Source organism: Impatiens glandulifera, chromosome 7 (assembly GCF_907164915.1).
Source record: "Impatiens glandulifera chromosome 7, dImpGla2.1, whole genome shotgun sequence".
NCBI lineage: Eukaryota > Viridiplantae > Streptophyta > Magnoliopsida > Ericales > Balsaminaceae > Impatiens > Impatiens glandulifera.
The window spans coordinates 42,805,565-42,826,617 of NC_061868.1; the positions used below are offsets into that span (position 1 = coordinate 42,805,565).

The 21,053-nt window shown below is 28.3% G+C and overlaps 1 protein-coding gene across 1 annotated transcript; it reads right to left on the reverse strand.

Moving 5' to 3' along the window:
- Positions 1–15,753: 15,753 nt before the first annotated feature.
- On the reverse strand, positions 15,754–17,652 carry LOC124909970 (probable jasmonic acid carboxyl methyltransferase 2). The gene is made up of 4 exons (XM_047450597.1): positions 17,578–17,652; positions 16,682–17,104; positions 16,342–16,593; positions 15,754–16,098 (listed from the first exon to the last, which is right to left on the reverse strand). The coding sequence occupies exons 1-4, from the start codon at positions 17,650–17,652 to the stop codon at positions 15,754–15,756; spliced, it is 1,095 nt and encodes a 364-aa protein (XP_047306553.1).
- Positions 17,653–21,053: the final 3,401 nt, after the last annotated feature.

Consider the following 21,053-nt stretch of genomic DNA (forward strand, 5'->3'; position numbering starts at 1 on the left):
TCCAAGCGACAAAGAAACCAAACAAACAAAATCCCCAATTCACAAGCCAACAAACAAACTCTAGGAGCTGCAATCAATCAGTGCGGAAGCAAAACAAGAGACATACCGTAACAGATTAATCATTCGGTGTAGAAGCATAAGAATCGTTGCAAAACCCTCGATCCAAACAAATCAAGCCCTATAAATGAATGGTGGCTCTGATACCATGATATAAAACAGAGAAAAGAGAAACTATAGTTTTATTATTGATTGAATGTAATAAAATATAAAATAATGAAAGACTTATTTATAAGCCAACAAAGAGACTAAATAATAAAATATATAAAAGTAAAGGTCTAAAATGCTAATAAATCTAACCATTTGCCTGAGGAAGATATAAAATAATTATGTTATGGACTTTTCATATTTAATTGTGTGCTCATCATTATTGTCGAGTTTGTTAGAATTTTAATAACATGATTGAATTCAAACATAAACACCATCCCTTTTATTCTTATTGTTGACTTCAATGATATTGGATGACTTAATTATTTCCCTTTAGAGGATATATATATAAGAGCTTGGTAAGTTCATCTTTATTTATTTTTCTATTTGTTGGTTTTTTTGTATGACTATGTTTCCTCTCTATCTCCCTTAGCCTATTGGGTTGGCTTGTTAAGATTGATTGTACGAATCCAAACTTTATATTGCACTTACTTGAAGGAAAAATTAACGTTCTTGCAAACAGTTATACATCAAATTACATGTATATATAACAGTTCCAAACAAGGTGGAAATGGGCATACAAATATTTTCTAATTTATAAAAACCAATATAACAGAGATGTCATTTAAAGTAATAAATAATTTAGGAAAAAAAAATCTAATTTAAACGTATATTTGTATATCTCTATCGGAAGTATGTATTAATAAAATATTATTTAAACATATTTTCGGTAAACAAGAGATAATTTTTATTTTTTAATTTATATATTTATTAATTAAATATTAATATTTTTTCTCTTTTCTTATTTTTCATTAATTCAATCTTTTAAATTTATCTCATTCCTAATTTTTTTTATATTAATTTCTCTTTCTTTTATTTCATATTTATTTTTTTATCAGTTTTTATTTTTCTTATTTTTTTAAATTTTCATTTTAAAAAAAAAAAATTAACTACTTATTTATGAATTTTGTTTTATTATAAAATTTAAGAATAAGATAAATTTAAATAAAAATAAAAATAATTTAAGAATGAGATAAATTTAAATGTTTAATTAATGGAAAAAAAGAGAGAAAATATATTGATATTTAATTAAAAAATATATAAATTAAAAAATAAAAATTAACCATGATTTATCCAAAAAGGCTAAATAAGCTTAGGTTGAAATTTATTATTATTGTAAACTAAAATTTTGAATCAATATTTTGTGTTTATATATATATTATTTGAATGTAGAAAGTTATCATAACACTCATTTCCATAACTTTAACTTTTATTTAAGATGTTCTAAATAAGAATTTTATCTTTACCTTTGAAATATATATTTATATTATTATTTGTAATTAATTTGATAAGTTGTGTATATTTAGCTAAGAATTCACAATTATCTCTTGAATATATTATTAAACAAATCTCTAAATCAATGGGATTTTTGCATACGATCTATTACAAACAATAAACAAAATTAAAAAGTCATTATAAAGTTGTGACTCAGGCTAGTTTCTAACATTTAAAAATAAAATTATAACTATATTCATACAAATTTTAACAATTATTACATAATAGATTAAGTTAACTCCAATATAAAAATATTTATAGACTATTTGATAATATAGTGCAAATAAAATCTATAGAAAGTGGGATTAAAGAAAGTCTTTATAGAAATTAACAATCATTTATACAATTTAAAATATAATCCAAACTTAAGAAACAATGTCTGAGGAGTGTTTGGGCAAATGATTTTTTTTATTAATTCTATTATTAATAACTTTTATTGTTACTCATTTTCTAAAGTCAATATATTTAAACTTAGTGATTAAAATATATATTTCTTAAATGTAATGTTAGGAGTTTCCTAATTAATATTATTAATATAATATGCGTGTATTGAGTGATATTCAGATGCAAATACTTAAACTGATAATTATAAAAACGTGAATTATAGCACAATAATATTACTCACTTAGTTATGAATTTCGCATGAGCTCTCCTATTCTTTATTTTCCGTAGATAAACGTACAACAAATTGAAACAACAACTTAAAGACGTTAATTATATTAAATTAATATTACTCACTTAGTTATGAATTTTCTCCCGAGCTCTCCTATTCTTTATTTTCAGTAGATAAACATAAAACAAATTGAAAGAACAACTTATCAAGTAGGGTGGGGAAATTTGACGGAATGATCCTAAAAAGGCTATTAAATGCGTCGGTAACCGGTGCATAAATTTATTTGGACAAATTATCACTTTAAAATATTCTGACGAAATTACCCCGTCGCATAATGAGAAGTGTATGATCGTCTCGCGAAGGAAAAAGTCCGTGAAAAGTCCAGAATGATCGTGCCCTCCGCGTGACGATTGTGCCATTCGCGTGACGATCGTGTCATTCGCGTTACGCGACAGGAATAATTTCGTCAAAATATTTTAAAGCGATCATTTACGCAACACAATAAACACAATTTTAGATTTCGTCAAATTCTATATTTGGGTTCACACAAGTCCAATGTACAATGTATCTTTTACATTAAATAGTTTGCATGTGGGCGTGATGCGTGTACTACACACTTAGCTATCTACATATTTGCGCCACATATAAATTAATAAAGTTATAGGAAATAAATTAAATCCAAATTCTTCAACCACATGTGATTGATCACTATGTAATAATTCTTTTGTTTAATTAACAACCACAAGTAACTGATCACTATGTAATAATTCTTTTATTTGATTAACAACAATATTATTTATTTTTCATTTTTCTAATTTCTTGTAATATATATAATTTATTTTTATTTTTTATTATTTAATATTCAATTTAATAATAATCTCTTTATTAAAATATTTTATTTTATATTAATAAAAGATAATATTAATAAAAGACAAATTCGATTGAAATATTTTGGTCATAATAAATTAAAAACTGAATTTACTTTTAATTTCAACGAACATAAATAAAATCAAAAGATTCAATTCCTCGAACTAACCCACCGAACATGCTATGAGATTGTAATAAGTTATGAAATTGATATTTTATTATATTAAAAATTTAACGGAACATTAGAGTAATTTTTGTATAAAGTTTATTCTCAATAAAAAACAACACTTTACAACTATTTTCAAAGACGTTTCTCGAGATAAGACAGAAGTACTGATTTGACAGGTAACAAAATTTGTTTTTTAAAAATAAATTATTGACTTCTATCAGATAAAAAAAATAGAGATAAAAAGTGTTTATTCAATTTATATTTTATCGTATAAACTAGGGTGGACAATTTTAGATACGACACGAAAATACGATCTGAACCGAACACGAAAAAATCAGATTAGGGTCATGTATTTTTTTGTTCGGGTCAAAATTAGATCAACCCATTTAACCTGATTAATAAACATGTCAAAATCGGGTCGACCTGACATGACCCAAAGTAGACCCGATAACCCGTTACAAGCTTCTTTTGTTGAGTTTTGTGTTATTTTTTCTTAGTCACTCACTCATTTTCTTTTGTAAAATTTTGTATAATTGAATTTGTGATTTAACTTCATTTTTATTTTGTATTGATGTCATTTTAATTTGAAATAGAGAGATATGAATTAATTATATCGGGTTTGGTTCGAGTTGAGTTAGGTAAATCGGGTCAGACAGGTCAAACGGGTCAAGTCCAGGTCAATCACAAATAAACAGGTCAGGTTTAGGTTAGAATTGTTGAACCCGTTAACCTGTCAACCCGAACCCGCCAACCTGAAACTTACCTAAATTGTCAGCCCTAGTATAAACCTGATTTTTTTTAAAATTTAATCCAAATTATTTTTTTAATCCATCACTTTTTAATAATTATATTACTCAAATCATTAATTAAAATACTAAAATAACCTTTATTTTAAATTATTAATTTTTATTTTATTTATATATATTAATAAATAATCATCACTTCCTCAAAATCATTACAAATCATTATTTTTTTTCTCCCTATAGATTTAAAAAAAATTATAATCCGAATAAGACCATAATTATTATTTTAATTATTCAATGATTAATTTATTAATTAAAATATTATTATTTTAATTTTAATGATTTATTTAAAAATATAAATAACTGGTATTTTTATTAAAATTATTTTTCAAAATCAAAATAAAATTAGGTCGAGGAGAAAGGGAAATCAAGAATCATTACCCTTATTTAAGGTATAAATAAAAGATGTATTTTAAGTTTAACAAAACTGATATCCTGATAATCCAAAAACAAGATTATATTGGGTGTAAAACCAAAATTTCCAACCTCTTTCTAATTGATTTTGAAATATATCTAATTTCAAAGTAGCGACTTTTTATGTTAACATTCTCTTCATCTATTACTAATAATAATACAAATGAAGTCATTTTATTATAATATCTTTAAGAGCTTGTTTGATCTTATTTTTATAAAGAAATTTTATTTGATACAAAATAGATTATTTGAAATTTTAATTAGTTTAATTACGTACTAAATTAATTTATATATTTCAAATTTAAGTTTAATAAAAATAAAATAAAAATATTTTAATGAATGAATGATTGATTCAATGGTTAGAGATAATTTATAAGAAAAAACTAGTAAAAAAACAAACTCAAAAAACCCAAATCAAACTAACTCCAAATATTCTTTTTGACATGGGATTATTTAAAATTTTTACTAAAATACATATATTCTAAAATATGTATTTTTTTTTTCAGTTATTCTATTATTTAATTTATCAATTAAAATATTGAAATATTTGTATTGTACTTTTATAAAATTTTAAATACATAAGCACATTAAATTAATTTAAGCGATCTTCCCCTGTATATATACTTAAATTTTTATGTAGTGAAGAAATTTTAGATTTTTACAATAAAATTAAAGAATTATTTAGTTTAAATTTCAATTATGCACACATAGTTATCTTTTGATTGAAGTTTGTTTATGTTCTTTAATCACAAATGTTAACAATCTTTTAAATATTAATTGTTTGAATAGTTGAAATAGTTTGTACTTAAACTTATAAACAAATATTATCATGACTTGAACTTTGATATTATTTGATGGTTACAATTTTAACAATTTAATAAATCAATTAAAATACGTTTTTTTAAATAACTAACAATCATTTAATCGCGATTTAAGTCTTTTATAAACTAACAGTTATTTTGACTCATAATCATTACCTCAATTTCAACTTAATGCGTTGAAGTTGAAATCGAACCCGTGATCTTTTTAAACAAATAAATTAAAATTAAATATTTATCAATTCATTAAAATAATTATTTAATTAATCATAATCACAATTTAAAATAGAAACCCGTTAAAAAAGAAGTTATTGATCCTAATAAATCAAAAACAAAATCATAATAATTGGTTGATAGTTTGAAATGTTCATTCCAATGTAAGTTCATTTTACCTATGTTGTCGTCTGTAGTTAAAATTTCATGGAATCATGTTTGTTTTAAGAAAAAAAAAATTGTTTTGCAAAATTGATTCTTGGGAAGATAAATATTTTCATTGTTATCCTAATTTTTTTGGCACCTATATTAATTAATACCAAATTAAGAAATACAATTTTTACATGTTTATAAAATTATAGAATTATAATTCTTGAAAAAATATATTTTTTGTTTTATCAGCATACTTGACCAATTAAAACATTTTGTACCAATTTCTTTGTAATGTTAAACTATATTTATTGTATTCATTAGCATTATTCATTCAGCTGAACCAAGTACTCAGTATGCAATTTATAATTTATTTGAGATTATAGACATAAATTTTTATATAATCTTTAACCTTAGCCTCAAGCTTATGGTTATTTCTTTTTGAAAAAGGAGAATAATATAAGAACACAATGATACTTTTAAAATCTAGATATGAAGAGAAATAATTAAGCATCTATAACATAATTAAACTACATTTTTAGAAATTTAATTCTCTTATATTTTTTTCTTTTGTCCTATTTTTTTCTTTTTTCTTTTATGTCAAGTAATGTTTTTGATCATTTTCGATATTCTCTTTCAACAATATTTGTATGTTTTTACATTAATTATGCATATCAACGATTTTAAATATTTGTCATTGTGAAACATTTAAAATATAATTTCACCTTACAAATTTTGTTTAATTTGAGTATGTTCTTAATTTGTCCTTGGAAAGTTAGACCGTGTTCTTTTTGGGTTTTTAAAAATCTCAACCAAAATCAGTTTTTTAATCAATCACTTCTCAACAATCACACCACTCATTTCATTAATCAAAATACTAAAATACCCTTTATTTTAAATTATTATTTGTTTTTATTTTATTCATATATATCAATAAATTTAAGTCTTTTTTATCAAAAATAATCGTCACTTCTTTAAAATAATCACAAATCATTATTTTTTTTTTCTCCTTTAGGTTTTATAAAACCCCAATCCGAACAAAGTCTTAATTGTTTTACAAACTTTTTTTGTTTGCATGGACCGTGTTTTTTGGATAGCACGTATTGAGTCATCATTTTGTTATTTTGTCTTATACAAGAAAGCATTAATTTTCAAGTGTACATGAATTTTGAATATTTATGTATGTACATCATAAATATATATTTAAAGTACTATTAGTTAGGGTAGGGTCTGCTGCATAGGGCAATATAAATAAGGGCTTCAAGGTTATCAAAACCACCAGACTTTGTGATATAAAGTTAAATTAATAAGAGAAATATGAATACTAAAAGCATTCTTCGCATGAATCAAGGACACGGGGAAAACAGCTACGCTAATAATTCAAGTCTTCAGGTTTTTCTCTTCACATTAATTTAATACACTATTTTTATTTGGGTTAAATAATTTGCTAACATGTATGGAAACACTTTTTGAGCTAAGTTTATACGTTAAATCTTTGATAAAATTCCCATGTAATTATATGCCTATATTTATAATTTTGTACTTCAACTAAATATAAATTCAGATATTTTTGCTCAAAAAGTATTTTCAAATTATCTATATGTAAACATTTTAAATATGACATTTGTTTTCTTCGAAATTCCTCCTAATTAACCGAACCATCATTATTTTTTAAACAACACATTTTTTTCATTGAGCATCAACCCCTTGAAGATTACATGTATCTAAGACAAATATTACTAGTAGAAATTAAGTTGTGACATTAATTAGTTAATATCATAAATTCATAATTTAGTAAAATGAAATTACAAGATGGTAAGAAAACAACATCAAATTCACACAAAAAATTAAAAAAAGAATCTAATCAAAACATTTCATATAAACTAAAATTTATATTATCTAACCTGCATATATAGTAGTGCAATAACTACATAAATATTCTCATTCATTAATTGAATATAAAGATACAAATGGTGAAATTTAGGAGTGAGATAATTGAATTCGATCATAGATAAAATCGTCATCACAAAATTTATTTATTATTATTTTCTTGTAGGAGACTAGGTAAATTTATTTGATGGAGCATAAATTTCAAATCCTTTCATACATAAACAATAATAGGTTGATAAATAATTAATAATCTTCATAAATTCGAGCTACAATAATAATCTTGGATAATAAACCTTTCATAAATTTTGATTATATTTATAACCTTCATAAAAATAAAATTGAGAACAGGAGAAAGAGAGAATGATAGTATGAAGAAAAATAAGAGAGAATAAAGAAGAAAAAATATGTAAAAGTGATGTGTCATTATTTACTTGTTAAAACTTAACAAATTTTAATTCTTTTTTTATGTGATTCGATCTAGTTTATTTTGATAAAGACACATTTCACCAAATTTGTATAAATAGTCAAAATATTTTTAGTACATACATAAATTTGATACATTTAATTAACCAACTTTATAACTATTATGATATTTCTTCCAATTTCTTTATCAAATAGTCTTCAATAACTTAAACTTATTAAAGTTATTTTGAAAAAGATTCATTGTTCTATCTATAATGCTTGTAGATGAAGGTGATGAGCAAGGCGTTGCCCATTGTAAAGGATATCATCAATGACATGTTTGTCAATAACTTATCACTAGAGATGTCAGAGAGTTTTAATATTGCAGATCTTGGATGTGCTTCAGGGCCTAACACTCTTCTACTTGTGACAGAAGTTATCGATACCATTTACAATTTGTCCAATAAAAATCTACAGATATTGGTCGTCTTGAACGATCTTTACAAAAATGATTTCAACAGCATATTTACCACACTTCCGTCGTTCAACGAGAAACTAAAAGAAAAATATGGATTTGAATTTAGCCAAAATTGTTTCATCACTGGAGTGCCATCATCTTTCTATGAGAGGTTGTTTCCATGCAAAAGTTTGCATTTTGTACACTCTTCTAATAGCCTTCATTGGCTCTCTCAGGTTTATTTTTCAACAAATTACTTATGATTTTAATGTTTAAAGAAAGATTTTAACTAAATTTGTACTTTTTCTTCATAATCTAATGGTGATATTTAATATAGGTGCCAAAAAATCTAGACAACAAAGGTCATATCTGCATTGACAAAGCTTGTGCTCCCAATGTGTTTGATGCTTACAAGGATCAATTTTACAATGACTTCTACACTTTTCTTAACCATAGATCTTGTGAAATTGTGCCTAATGGAAGAATGATACTTACATTTATGGGAAGGAGTTTTCCAGATCTATTGAACGATGATTCTTGTTATCTTTATGAATTATTAGCCCAATCACTTAATGATATGGCTTCTCAGGTTTGCATTTTATTTTAAATTAGTGTTTCAATTTTTTATTAAAAAATTACAAAATTTAGATGTTGAACCTTTAGTTTGATTTCAAAAAAGTTTCATTATTTCTCTGTTTTTAATGGTATTATCTATAATATGTACGTAATATCAAATAGTCATTTAATCTCTTTATTTTGGTTGGTGGGTAACTTGAAACTAATTAGTTGTAGTATATAATATATTCAACTGGTAGTTTTGTTGGTGTCGCAGGGACTCGTTAAACAAGACGATGTTGATTCATTCAATATACCTTTGTACGCTCCTTACAAGGATGAAGTGGAGGCAATCATTGTGGACGAGAAGTCTTTTCATCTTGAAAGGATAGAGATATCCCAATTTAATTGGGATCCACTTGATGACGACGACAACAACAACAAGTTTGATCAAATTCGAAGTGGAATAAATGTAGCAAATTGCATAAGATCAGTTACCGAGCCTATGTTGGTCACTCATTTCGGGGAGTTGATTTCTTTAAAGGATGTGTTTAAGATATACGCAAATCGAGTTGCTAATCATCTCAAAACAAAAAGGACAAAGGTAGTAAATCTAACCATTTGCCTGAGGAAGATATAAAATAATTATGTTATTAGTATAAATATAATAATAAATGAATGTCATTATGTTATTTATGACTTTGATCTTTCATATTTCATCATTAATAAAACCTCTCATTTTCTATCCTACATTTATTATCCTTTGTTTTAGTCCTATAAATAGGACATGTATGGTCCCATTTGATAAATAATAAGAATTTCTTCCTTTACTCTCTCTTATTCTTTGTATTATTCGTTTATAACAGTTATTGACTTTTCATATTTAATTGTATGATCATCATTATTGTGAGTTTGTTAGAATTTTAATAACATGATTGAATTCAAACCCAATCATCATCCTTTATCTTCTTATTTATACATTTTATTGTTGAATACAATGATATTGGATGACTTAATTATTTCCCTTTAGAGGATATAAGAGATTGGTAAGTTCATCTTTATTTATTTTTCTATTTGTTGGTTTTTTTGTATGACTATGTTCCTCTCTATCATTTTCTGGGAATGGATCTCCCTTAGCCCATTGGGTTGGCCTGTTAGTACCAATCCAAATTAACTTTATTATATTGTACTTATGCTTGAAGGAAAAATTAACATTCTTGTATAACAGTTCCAAACAAGGTGGAAATGGGCATGCAAATAAGTTCTTATTAAACTAAAGAACTTGTTTCTACCCAAGCAATTTCAATGTTAAACTTGTTTCTCCTCAGAGCTGAGATTTGAAATTTACCCTGCTAATGTTTTTATAAAAACCAAATTAATATAACAAATGTCATTTTGTATATATTTATTGTAGTCACAAAAGCTTTCTCATATAACTCAAAATAATAAAATAATACTTTTTATCACGATTTAACAATTTACCACTCGAATTTAATATGTTATCACATGTATTGTACTCCCTCTTAAAAAAATTATTATTCTTGTAGCTGCAAATATTTCAAACGGATCCGTAGTACTTCATATTTTTTTTTTAGTTTTGTAACAAATCGTTCAGGTATCTCAATTTATGGCGTTCTCGTGACCGTCTTCCCAATTTGAGAGTCGTGCAATGTTGTGTCATCCATGTGTCCGGCGCAACTGGACGTTGCAGGATGGAAGAACGTTTAAAAGATACATGTGTGCACAATGGTGGATTGAATTGAGACATGTTTTTCTGGTTGAAATTTATTATATTTGTAAACTAAATATCTCTAGTCTACCACTGAAATGAGGAAAAACCATCCATGCCTCATTTTATGGGGATTTCATTGTGGCTAATATTGACTTGGAGAAAGAATAAGGAATTTTGAGAATGTGCTTTTCTATTTATTAATTTAGATAGCTAAAATTCCAAATTTATTTTTAGGAAATAATGCAGCTAGCACAAGCTCGCCTTTGTTGTTGATAAGCAAGATGTGGTAAAAACTACACTATATATATTTGCTTTAGATAACTATATATTGATGCATACACTATTGTGGGATTTGTTTTTATAAGGTGCCACAAAGAGAAATCGTCTAGCTATGACAAAGAAATAAAATGATAAAAGATGGTGTAACGATCTGCCTTTAGTATAGGAATTAATATCACATTTAATTATACAGTTATGCAAAATTAAGTTAGTATTTACGTTTCTTGTTTTTAGCATTTTTATAGGCGTAGTTTATTTCTTTTGCGGTAATCTATTTTATCTTTATCTTTAACAATTAGAAATCTCTCTTCATCTGTTTATTTCCACACTTCATTGTTCATCATTTTCTTGCATTCCGCACAACAATTGGTATCAGAGCGGGTTAGATCCGATCAGATTATCACTTTTGTTTTCTGGCGAGAGAATGTCTTCAATGAATCTGAAAATCGAAAAATTCACAGGGCGAAACAGTTTTGGTCTATGGCAGATCAAAATGCGAGCCTTGCTTAAACAACAAGACGTCTAGGCACCATTGTCGAAGGAAAAGGCGAAGATAGTTGCAGGTCCTACAAAGGAGTCTTCCTCTGGTAAAATCACTGCTGAGCTTGAGGTCTTGGAAGAGAAGGCGCACTCAACAATTTTACTCTGTCTGGCTGATGAAGTGATTACTGAGGTATCAGATGAAGATACCGCAATCGGTCTGTGGTCGAAGTTAGAGGCTTTGTACATGACAAAGTCACTGACTAACAAGTTGTTATTGAAGCAACGTCTGTTCAGTCTTCGTATGCTTGAAGGTAAGTCTCTTCGTGAACATCTTGATAAGTTAAACACTATATTACTTGAATTGAGAAATATAGATGTTAAGATCGAAGATGAAGATGCTGCATTAATTCTGTTGGTATCTTTACCCAACTCGTTTGAAAATTTTGTTCAATCGTTCGTTGTGGGTAAAGACTCTGTAACTCTAGAGGAAGTTCGGTCAGCACTTCATACTAGAGAACTGCGTCATAAGGCGAGCGGTGAAATTGTAGACAATCAAGCATCTAGGTTGATTGTCAGCACAATCAACTACAAAGGGTCTGGAAAGAAGAATGATCAGAAATACAAAGCTAAGGGCCCTAATGCTAAAGACATCTGCAATTATTGTAAAGAACCTGGTCACTGGAAGAATAATTGTCCTAAGAAAAGGGGCAAATATTCTACGGCTGCGATAGCACATAAAGACAGAGACACCGACTCGGAGGAGGACATTGCCCTTGTAGCTAACGCTTCTCTACACCCTATTGATACGTGGGTGTTGGATTCAAGGTGTTCATATCATATGAGTCCGAACAAAGAATGGTTCGATACCTATGAAGATTATGATGGTGGAAACGTTGTCATGGGAAATGATGCCATATGTAAAACGGTGGGTATTGGGACTATCAAAATTCTGACTGATGATGGTAAGATACGGACCCTAACTGGCGTTCGGCATGTTCCTCAACTGAAGAAGAACTTAATATCTTTAGGCATTTTAGATGTTAAAGGTTTCAAGTTTAGCGGTGAAGAAGGAACATTGTGCATCAGTAAAGGTTCAAAAATAATACTGAAAGGTATTAAACAGAATACCTTGTATATACTACAAGGTAAGACGCTGACAGGTTCCGCTGCGGTCGCATCCAAATCTGTGAATCGGCACCCTGATGTAACCAAGTTGTGGCATATGCGATTTGGACATATGGGGGAGAGGGGGATGCAAATTGTGTCCAAACGAGATCTTCTATCTGGCCACAAGGTTACCAACCTTGAGTTGTGTGAACACTGCATTTTCGGGAAAAAACATCGCCGCAAGTTCAGTAAGGGAGTTCACAAAACTAAGGGCACACTGGATTATATCCACTCTAATTGCTGGGGTCCTGCTCAAGTTGAAGGTATAGGAGGTTATAGCTATTTTGTAACATTCATAGATGATTACTCAAGGATGAACTGGTTGTATCTTCTGAGACATAAGAGCGAGGTATTTAAGACCTTCAAACATTGGAAGGCACTGGTGGAGAATCAAACTGGAAAGAAGGTTAAGAGGCTGCGAACAGATAATGGGCTTGAATTCTGTTCATCAGAGTTTAATGAGTTCTGCAGGGATATGGGGATTGTAAGACATCACACTGTCCGAGGTACACCACAGCAGAATGGTGTAGCAGAAAGGGTGAATCAAACATTGTTAGAGAGAGTTAGAAGCATGCTCTCTAATGCGGGATTGACTAGAAAGTACTGGAGCGAGGCTGTCTTAACAGCTTGCTATCTGATAAATCGTGCACCACACACTGGATTGATTGCAGAATCCCTTACGAGGTATGGTCTGGTAATGTCGTTGATTATTCTCATTTGAAAGTCTTTGGGTGCACATCTTACTATCATGTTAATGAAGGAAAGTTGGAACCAAGGGCAAAACAGGGTATTTTCATGGGCTATGGAGATGGAGACAAGGGATATAGAATCTGGTCATCTTCTGAAGGTAGAGTAATCCTCAGCAGGGATGTCACCTTTAATGAGAAGTTTATACTTAACTCCTCTATCAAGCCATCACTTTCTGGAGAAAATAATAATACCGAGAAACAGGTGGAGCTTGAGGTGGCTCCAGTTCAAGGGACAACTGACATGACACACGATACTGATAAGCCATCTGAGGAAGTTTATCAATTTGGAGCACCTGAAAGTCAATCTGACATTGCAACACGACCTAGAAGGCAAATTAAAGCTCCTGACAGGTTAATTCATTCAATCGAGGGAAGAAAGATCTCAACTGGTCCTGGAAGTAGGACAATTAGTCCCTCTATAAATGATACTGAAGAAATGGTAAGTTATACATTTCAGGTAGATGAAGATGTCATACATAACGAGCCATCTTCATACAATGAAGCTGTTAATGGTGCTGATTATGCGCAATGGATTGCTGCCATGTGTGAGGAGATGGAATCACTTCACAAGAATAATACATGGGAGCTGGTTACTTTACCTAAGGGAAGAAGCGTCATTGGGTGTAAATGGATTTTCAAAAGGAAAGATGGAACCTCTAGTGCTGAAGGGACCAGATATAAAGCACGATTAGTTGCAAAGGGATTCAGTCAAAAGGAAGGCGTAGACTATAATGAGATATTCTCACCTGTAGTCCGACACACTTCTATCAGGGTACTACTAGCTATAGTAACACATCAGGATCTTGAACTCGAGAAATTAGACGTGAAGACGGCTTTCTTACATGGTGAGATTGAAGAGGATATACTGGTGAGTCAGCCTGAAGGATTTCTTGTTCCTGGTAAGGAAACACATGTTTGTAGTCTGAAGAAGTCTTTGTATGGACTTAAACAGTCTCCTCGACAGTGGTATAAGCGGTTTGACAATTTCATGATTGAACATGGTTACAATAGGAGTGCATATGATTGTTGTGTCTATCACAACAAAGTCAGTAATGGTTCTTTGATTTATTTACTCCTGTATGTAGACGACATGTTAATCGCAACCAAAAAGATGTCGGAGATTCAAAAGCTGAAAGACCTTCTTAGTTCTGAGTTTGATATGAAAGATCTAGGTGGAGCACGAAACATTCTGGGCATGGAAATAGTAAGAGATCGAGTTCAAAAGAAGCTATTTCTTTCACAGAAGAGTTATATTTTGAAAATGTTGTCTCGTTTTGGGATGAGTACAACAAAGGCTCTCAATACTCCTGCAGCTGTTACTGATCATTTGTCTGCATTCGCACCCTAGTCTAAAGCTGAGAAGTTATACATGTCTAATGTACTGTATGCTAGTGCGGTGGGTAGTTTAATGTATGCCATGGTATGCACTAGACCTGATATTGCATATTCAGTTAGTGTTGTTAGCAGGTTTATGTCTCGACCTGGTAAGGAACACTGGCAAGCGGTAAAGAGAATATTTCGCTATCTGAGAGGCACATCCGATGTTGGTCTCATTTATGGGAGTAATAACCAGTGTCTCGTAACTGGTTATTCTGACTTAGATTATGCTGCAGATATCGATGGTAGAAGATCAATGACTGGTTATGTTTACACCCTTGGTGACTCTGTGGTTAGTTGGAAGGCAACATTACAGTCGACGGTGACGTTGTCCACTACCGAGGCTGAGTATATGGCGCTAACTGAAGCAGCCAAGGAAGGTATATGGTTGAAAGGATTAATCAGTGACCTTGGTATCCATCATGATCAGGCAATTGTTTTTTGTGATAGCTTAAGTGCTATTTGTTTGGCCAAAGATCAAGTGCATCATGATAGAACCAAACATATTGATGTTCGTTATCATTTTCTTAGTACTGAGAAGAGAATCAAAGTGAAGAAGATCAGCACACATCATAATCCTGCTGACATGTTCACGAAGCCGGTTCCACTTAACAAATTCACCCATTGTTTGGACCTGCTAAATGTTGACAGTTGGAAGTAGTTTGATCAGGCTCTTCTTGTTGGGTGATACTAAGGCAAGGTGGAGATTTGTAACGATCTGCCTTTAGTATAGGAATTAATATCAAATTTAATTCTACAGTTATGCAAAATTAAGTTAGTATTTACGTTTCTTGTTTTCAGCATTTTTACAGGCGTAGTTTATTTCTTTTGCGGTAATCTGTTTTATCTTTATCTTTGACAATTAGAAATCTCTCTTCATCTGTTTATTTCCACACTTCATTGTTCATCATTTTCTTGCATTCCGCACAACATATGGAAATGGCCAATGAAGCATTCTACCCAATGTAGTGTATTATGAAAAACATAATGGGTTGGAATCCAAACATGGTATTAAAATTCTTACAAACTCAACAAATATTATAACACAATTAAACATGCATACCAAAGTCATTATTTTATTTCTTCCTCAAGCATATGGTGAAATTTATGAACTTTGTTTTTTCTATTTTAAGATGATCAGCTATGCGCTCGGTATATCTCTTGAACACATTGTTTAAGAAGAGCTCCCCAAAATGGGTTCTCAACATCGGTTCTATAGCTGCTCTAATACAATTGGCTAAAATCTCCCCGCTCTTCTTTTTATCATTATTATCATCTTGATCCCAATTGTATTTGAAAATCTCCATCTTTTCAAGATCAAAAGACTTCTCTTCCATAATGATTTCCTTTACTTCATCAGTGTAAGGAGTATATAGAGGTAAATTAAATGAATCAACAACTTCCTTTTGAATGAGTCCCTGTTAGAACAATAAAACTAAGATTTGAAAATGTTATAATATAAGGAATTACCTTAACATTATCCACACCCAATATTTATAAACTATTTAATAATATACTATAAAGAAAATCTTTCTAAATAGGAAAATGAAGTCTTTTATAAATTAACAAACATTTTTTTTTTATAATAAATCAATTTACTGTTAAACATATATTTTCATGAAAACAATTATATAATTAAATACAATTTAAAGTAAAATTTAAACCTGAGAAACCATGTCTAGAAGTGACTGGGCTAATAATTCCCAAAGGCAACAGCAATCATTGCTTGATGGTTCTGGAATACTCCTACCCATAAATGTAAGGACCATTCTACCTGATGGCAATATTTCATGGGATCTTTTGTTAATAAATGAGGAGAAGTCCTTATAAAATTGATTCTTATAAGCCTCAAACACATTAGGAAGACAATCTTTTGCCATGTAAATATGTCCTTTGTTCTTTAGATTGTTTGGCACCTATCATTCCATAGAAAATTATGATAACAAATTAAGTTACTGGTTGTCTCTTAAAATCCACATAATAATTAATTTTATCAAAACAAACCTGGGAGAGCCAATGAAGGCTATTAGAAGAGTGTACAAAATGTACACTTTTGCAGGGTAATAACCTCTCGTAAAAAGATGCAGCCACTCCAGAGATGAAACACTTTTGACTAAATTCATATCCATGTCTCTCTTGTAACCGGTTGTAGAAGGATGGAAGTGCACTAAAAATGTTGTTGAAGTCGTTTTTGTGCAAATCGTTCAATACTATCGATATCTCTAGGGATTTGTTTTGGTTTTGGTTGGACAAATTGTAAACAGTATCGATAACTTCCGACACAAATAGAAGCGTGTTTGGACCCGAGGCACATCCAACATCCGCAATCTTAAAAGTTTCTAATATTTCAAATGGTGTGAAATGATTAGTAAACATGTCGGTGATAGTATCCTTCACAATGGTCAGCGTCTTACTCATCATGCTCATCTAAAAGAAATGGACGGAAGAGAATGAATCTATTTTCTTTGTTTGGATAATATATCTATCTTATTGTTTCAGGTTTCCCAAAACAACAATATTAATAATACACCAATGATCTTCGTATGATCACATGTGTTACTCTTACAAAGTAATGGATGAAAACATGTCTCATCTTTTTTCTATTTGTTTTTAATTTACCAAGACCCAGAAGAGTTTTAGTGGGAATCAAATACGCGATATTTAATATTTTAGGTAAAACTATTAGCATTTAAACTATGATAATAGTTTCAGTTTAGTTAATTTATAAAATAAAATGTTTGGTAAGTATGTAATTATTTTTTTTCTATCTTTTCAAAAATCAAAATAACATGATGTAAATATTTATCAAAAAGTTCATTTTTTTACTCATTGAATTGCAATGTTGAAACTATTATTGTTTTGATCTCAAATATGTAAATGGAAGCATGAGAGAGATATACCTGAATACTTGAATTCTTGGCGTAGCTCTTTCCTCCAACACCTTGATTCATGTGAAGAATGTTTATGTTTGACATTTACTTCTCTCTCTAAACTTTATCTCATAAAGCTTTTCATATAAGAGAAACTTCGTTTTCCTTTCTTCACACATTTATATCCTTAGAAAACTCATTGTTCTAGGTCCTTGTTCGTATTAGATTTTTTTTTACATTTATATCCTTAGAAAACTCATTGTTCTAGGTCCTTGTTCGTATTAGATTTTTTTTTTTAAAACTTAAGAGTGAGAAAAAAAATAATGATTGATGATTATTTTAAGAAAGTGATGATTATTTTTGGTAAAAAACTTAAAAGATATTAATATATATAAATAAATAAAAAATAATAATTTAAAATATAGGATATTTTAGTATTTTGGTTAATGAAATGAGTGATGTGATTGTTGAGAAGTGATTGATTTGAAATTTGATTTTTGTTGAGTTTTTTTAAAAACTCAAGGAGAAGTTCTCTACGATTTTTATTTTAATCTTTATCAAATCAATTTTCCAATCAATCACTTCTCACCAATCACATTACTAATTTCATTAACCAAATTACTAAAATACCTTTTAATTTAAATTATTATTTTATATTTTATTTATATATATCTATACCTTTTAATTTTTTTTATCAAAAATAATTATTACCTTCTCAAAATTATCACCATCATTCAATTTTTCTCTCTCTTAGATATTAAAAAAATCCATAACCGAACAAGTCTTATTATATCTTCTAAACATCCAAGTTTGGGATACGCATGTTTGATGTTGTGATTTATTTAGATTTTCATAATTTTATCTCAAACTCAACCATAATTTTATCAGTCATTTTAATCATTTAATCACTCTTTTTATATATTTAAATATTAAAATTACCCTTTATTTAATTATATAAAATCAATTTATCTTTAAAAAATAATAAACCATGAAAAACTGATTTTTTGAGAAAATTTAATCCTACTTAGTTTTTCCAGCCATATGTTCAAATATTTCTATAAAGTAGTTTTAAAAAAAATATTAAGGTCACTACTCACCCAGGGCCAGGGTAATTTTAAAATACTGATCAGCGCATGATTATTAATTTAAAATTTATTGTTTTCAAAAACATTTCTTACATATAATTTATTTTTCTATGCCTATCATCTATCTCTTTAATAAGATAATCAATATATTAATTAAGAATAGTTGGAATAATATTAATCACATACAACTTATAGAAAGAATATTAGATATATTTATAAAATTAGTTAAATATGTCAAATTTACTTAAACACATTGTTTGAATCATAAAATAATTATATTCATTCCATTCATACAAAAATTCTTTTTATGAAAAAAATCTATGTAATATAATATAAATAAAAATATTTAAGCATAACAATAAAAAAAAATAAAAAAAAAGAGTGTTTATCTTTCACCTTTTTGACTTTATTTTTAAATCTTTTAAAACACACAAAATATTTAAAATAAATATGACATTTATTTTTGTCAGATTATTTTTTTTTTATATTTTTGGGTTTAATAAATAATTAATTTGAGATAAAATGGATAAAACGTTATTTTAAAATATTTATTTTAATCTTTGATTTTTCTAAAATTCATTTGAGATGAAATGGGTATAACATTTATCTTAAATTATTTTATTTATTTTATTTTACCATTATTCTTAATTAATTTTTAATTTAATTATTATAATAATTAATTCAATTAATTTATTAAATAAGTTTTGGCCTTAGGGTTAATTATTTAGATTTTATTTATTCGAAAATAATCAAAATAATTATTTTAATTTTATAAATTAAGTAGGTAGAATTTTAGTGTTTAAATGATCCTGGTCTTAGTGAGAGACCGTTGTCTTCGTCCATATATTATTTCGTCTTTTTCGTCTAGGAATTTTTAGACAAGGAAAGGCAAGAGCAAGCAGCTACACATGAACCACAATGAATGATGTCATGATAGCCACCTTTTTGACGCTTCCATTCAAATTGAAAAAATAACATTGATTTTTCGTCACTTAAACCGACATATTAAAACAAATAAAACTAAGAAGAAAAAAACAATGCAATAAACTTTGAATTCATGTACAAATAATTGATCAAATAAATAAATTAATTGGTAAATGATTTATTTTTTGTTCACAACGTTTGTGATAATTATCAGAGAAAAAATAATAATAATTAATACTTAATGATGGATATATAATGAACAATAAATATAATATAAATATTATTTATACAATAAAAATGAGCGACAAATGAAAATAATGAAAAAAATTATAAAAAAAATTAACTATAAATAAAATTGAGGATGTTTTGGACAATATATTATACAATTACGTTGTATTGTTAATATCTGTTTAGTTTAAAATTTGATAAAAGTGGTATTTTTTTTTATAAAAATTATTAATATAGACAATTTTTTTTTTTTTGTTTAAATATCTCTATCTATATTTATATCTATATATATATATATATATATTTGTAAGCTTTAGTATCAAATTAATTAGTATCTAATCTTTAACCTGGTTGATCTTTCTTAAATAATGACAATCCAAATCAATCAAATTATCACGTTTTCAAGTTATTTCACCATTACTTACCCTATTTATATAAGTCAAAATGATACCTATATTCCCACTTGATCCACATCAAGGATACCAAAGAAGTCAATATTATTCTTATTTAAAATTAAAATTTCTAGCCAAAACAAAGTTGATGTAATGATAGTATTTATTACAATATTTGAACTTTAGGGATAGATGATACTTTTTTTCAAACATGCATGTTTTAAAACATGCTGTCATTGGATTTTTTTTTTAGTACCTTGTTCAATTATAGAATTTAATAGTAGTAATTGTAATTGAGTAGCCGTGTTTCGTGTCGCTTACAACATGTAAATAAATTTAAATTTGATCATATACATTGATGGTAGATAATTATGACACTAAATTCAACTTTTTCTTTTTTTTTAACAATTAATACTATTTTATGAAAAATCTTAAAAATGGGAGAGTCAATAATCAAAGATAGACAAACCATATCTATGATTAAAAGATGACAATCAAACAATCTACAGAAACTGATTAGTAACATTCGCAAAAATAAACAACAAAGATTTCAAACGAAAATAATACAGTAAAAAACAGGTCCTAACTACCCCAATTAGGGTGTTTATTTCAATATAATCTTGTTACGTTATAAAGTCTTTTTTCCTTCTTTCCTCTTCCTCTTTCGATGCAAGAAGATTGAATTGAAGAAGATGATGAGATTTTCTTATTCTCATTGTATAATCCTTCTTTGTATGAACCCTTGCTAATCCGACAAAAAAAATTATTTTTTAAGACTTCAAGGGTTTTATCTTTGTTTTCCTCTATTTGAATTTGAGGATTCTAGCATTTGTTTCCTTCAGCATCAGCTTTGATATCCTTTGCATCAGTTTTGATA